The sequence below is a fragment of the Priapulus caudatus genome, unplaced genomic scaffold (genome assembly GCF_000485595.1).
Source record: "Priapulus caudatus unplaced genomic scaffold, Priapulus_caudatus-5.0.1 Scaffold527, whole genome shotgun sequence".
Classification (NCBI taxonomy): Eukaryota; Metazoa; Priapulida; class Priapulimorpha; order Priapulimorphida; family Priapulidae; genus Priapulus; species Priapulus caudatus.
The window spans coordinates 90,570-94,692 of NW_014577588.1; the positions used below are offsets into that span (position 1 = coordinate 90,570).

Here is a 4,123-nt window from a genome sequence, read left to right on the forward strand (position 1 = left end):
TATTTCCCTTCCGCTCTATAACTCAGCCCCTAATTGACCTAGCGCTACCAAACTTGGTATACTTACACATCTTGGGGAGAATGTGTGTCGCGTACTAAAACAAAGTCACTGCGACTTTTATTTGACCTTGACCTTAATCATATTTCCCTTCAACTCTATAACTCAGCCCCTAATTGACCTAGCACGACCAAACTTTGTATACTTACACATCTTGGGGAGAAGGTGTGTCGCGTACCAAAACCAGGTCACTGCAACCTTTATTTGACCTTGACCTTGACCTTTATCATATTTCCCTTCTGCTCTATAACTCGGCCCCTAATTGACCTAGCACGACCAAACTTCGTATACTTACACATCTTGGGGAGAACATGGGGGATACATGTAGTTGGCAACAACTGCCCTTTCTAGTTAACCCCTGATATTAAACATACCGACTCTTGTTCTGACCCCTACTTACTGACAGTTGCTGATGAAAACACTAACAGGTACGATTATTCTCAACTGACCTATCTGTCTCGGTGAGATAAATTCGCTTAGCCCTCCCTCAAGATATTGTTGCTAGATTGGTCGAACTCATCCAGTCTATATACATGTTTCTTACACGCGCAAGCAAGTTTGCTGACTTTGCTGCCCTTCGCCACCATGCCGCGTTTTTAGAACACTCCTACGTCAACGCTGATTGGCTAGAGGTAAAAGTGTCATGCTGGTGGTCTCATCGCTCCGGGTGCATAGGTCAAGTCTTTCTTCCTCGCTTTGTTTGTCCCGTGGACTCTGCCTCGTTGCGTTCACGCCCTTTCCTTTTTATCCCCTCGTTGATCACCTCCTTCTCTCTACCGCACACTCTTTCTCTCCATCTCCATCTCACTCCCTTCTCTACGCGCACTCACTAAGGGACCCTTCCTTACACAGACACCCATTTCGCCGTCGTAACTTTTTTTTGTCTTTCTCCTGCGTGCCATCCGTTTGATTGCCAATTACTCGGAGAAAAAACGACCAACTGCACGCGTCCTGGCGGCGCTGAGATTTCACGGTCGAGCTGCGCGTACGTACCCGCTTCTGAACGCGTGCTAGTACTAATGAGCATTGTATGTGTGCTCACCTTGGTTTGCCTTCACCTGCGCTTTACCGCTCAGGGGCTGGCGAACAACTTACGTCGTCTATTGCAACACCGTCTATTGCACCGCAATGCATCAGCGAGTGAGTAAAACTAAACCCTAACACTGCATCCTACTTCATACCTGCTCGACTGTCTTATCGTGTCATAATGTATAACTAGGCCTATAGTTGCCACGAGATGGCGCGTGCAAGTGTAATCAATAATCAAAGATGGCATCGCCCTTCGTACGTTGGTGATAAGTCAAGAAAGTAGAGATAACCTCATTGAGTTGCTGAAATTCACAGGCTAAAATCCAAGTATATTCCAGCAGGCGACAATTTCGCTCAGCTGTGAGTAATAAATTAAACACATCTGCATTGCAGGTATGCATGTTTATTAGAATAGAAGTGCCAGTTCACCCCCATGCATGAGTAATGGGTTGCCCCGGGTTTTTGCCTACATTTCGGATGACGGTAGCCACGTGAGCATTCAGGGTGATATTAATATACAGACAGCTTTAGAAAATGATATGATTTAAGGAGCGTAAACCTTGTTCAACAAACTTTTGTCTTTGCAATTGAACTGCAAATGTAGCCTCATATTCACACAGGTATGGCTCTGATAATGCCAAAAGCAGTTCAGTCCTTTGTAAACAGTCAACAAATCCATGTTTAACCCTCCTCTTGAGGGTCAAAACGTTATCAGACACTTACTCTTTGCACGTCAGTGGAAAGCACATTTCATGGTCCTTTCAATAAAGTGATAAAAATTGTAGGTCAGCGCTGAAACAAAAAAGTTTTTCACTCTGTCCATTAGGCCATGTCCTCAGAAAATGTCTGATATCTGACCTTTCCCCCACTGCCCTTTGACCTGTGACGGACTCCAATTTCGCACTGGTGATGGGTTTCCTGCCCATCACACTATACACCAAATATTAAGAGCATAGGTCGAGCCGTTCAGATTTGTGCCACAATTCCGTATTTCCTCCTATACCTTTTAAGTTAAGGGGGAAATATTCCCCCTCCGTTTACACCTCTTGACCTTTGACCCTTGACCCCCAAATTGGTCATCCTGAGACCTTTTCACGATCCCCCCGACGTCCCGAATATCGTGACCGTACGTCTAGCAGTTAAGATTTGTGCCCAACTGTTGACGGATGGACGGACGGACGCACGGACGGACAATCATGCGTTTCTACAAGCTGCATCTGACTACGTCAGATGAGCTAAATATACTATATTCTTGATCATATCACACATCGTCGCCTATCGGCTATCATGTTACATGCGTATCGTATTGTATCGAATAGTATCGTATAGTATCCTATCGTACCTTACATCATATCACACATCGTCGCATATCAGATATATATCATGTTATACCTGTGTTTCGTGGAGAGACAGCTTGTGTATGTCCCTGGCGAGTGGCAGAGTCTTGCTATCCGTGAGCAGACTGAGGGCAGTGAGAAGACCCAGCATACCCATGCCTCTCAGGTCCGTCGCCGGATCATTACCTGCCGCAGAACAAACAGCATTGTCATCAAATAACAATGTCAGCAAACAACGATGTCAGCAAACAATGATGTCAACAAACAACAATGTCATCAAACAATGATGTCAGCAAACAACGATGTCAGCAAACAATGATGTCATCAAACAACAATGTCAGCAAACAGCAATGTCATCAAACAACAATGTCAGCAAACAACGATGTCAGCAAATAACAATGTCAGCAAACAATGATGTCAGCAAACAACAATGTCATCAAATAACGATGTCAGCAAACAACAATGTCAGCAAACAACAATGTCAGCAAATAACAATGTCAGCGAATAACAATGTCAGCAAACAACAATGTCATCAAACAACAATGTCAACAAACAACAATGTCATCAAACAACAATGTCAGCAAACAGCAATTTCAACTGCTACTGCTACTGCTACTGCTACTGCTACTGCTACTGCTACTGCTACTGCTACTGCTACTGCTACTGCTACTACTACTACTACTACTACTGCCCAGTTTATACGTATTTTTCATACAGGCATGCCAAAATCTCGACTTATGTGGCAGTAAGCACCGTTTATGGAATGTCCCATTCACGCAATTATTGGCTAGAGCTGCCTATCAACCATGTGAGGCAAACGGTTGAATTGCAACGCACTTACGTTATCACATCAACGTGATCAATCTAGAATGGCAGTTTAGTTTTCGATGGGCCCTTACGGTATAGATTTTTGATTTAACGTTGTGCATGTGTGTACGTCACAATATATTGGCATTTATTTGTTTTCATCATGTGAAATGAATTATGTGTTAAATATTATGGTAAGCATGCCAATAATATCCTATGTATATATATCTATATATCAAAAGCGTATAAAGAATGAAATAATATAACAAAACGTCATATCGCAACGGTGATTGGTTGAGACCGGTTTGCCCGCCAGGTGGACAGGACAATTGCTAAGCAGACGACAAACACGTGGACTACTGCACTTCGCCTCTATCGTACGTTTCACCGTCCTTACATAGAGGCTTTTACGGAAACCACGCGTCTCTCCCTGTCTCCCTCTCTCTCGCTCTCTCTCTCTCTCTCTCTCTCTCTCTCTCTCTCTCAATTCTCTCAAAGAAGGAGAGAGATAGAGAGAGAGAGAGAGAGAGAGAGAGAGAGAGAGAGAGAGAGAGAAAGAGAGAGCGAGTGGCTTCGTAGTCGAGTCGCGTTTATTTAATGCTGCTGCATTAACGCGTTTATTTAATGCTGCTGCATTAACGCGTTTATTTAATGTTGCTGCATAACGCGTTTATTTAATGTTGCTGCATTAACGCGTTTATTTAATGCTGCTGCATTAACGCGTTTATTTAATGCTCCTGCATTAACGCGTTTATTTAATGCTGCTGCATTAACGCGTTTATTTAATGTTGCTGCATTAACGCGTTTATTTAATGCTGCTGCATTAACGCGTTTATTTAATGTTGCTGCATTAACGCGTTTATTTAATGCTGCTGCATTAACGCGTTTATTTA

At 43.3% G+C, this 4,123-nt stretch overlaps 1 protein-coding gene across 1 annotated transcript in view; it reads right to left on the bottom strand.

The window, feature by feature from the left end:
- Positions 1–4,123, bottom strand: part of LOC106811322 (ELMO domain-containing protein 3-like) — a 58,054-nt gene that overhangs the window by 8,082 nt on the left and 45,849 nt on the right. Inside the window, 1 exon segment of the mRNA XM_014814899.1 lies at positions 2,479–2,609. Coding sequence (XP_014670385.1) covers positions 2,479–2,609 — 131 coding nt within the window.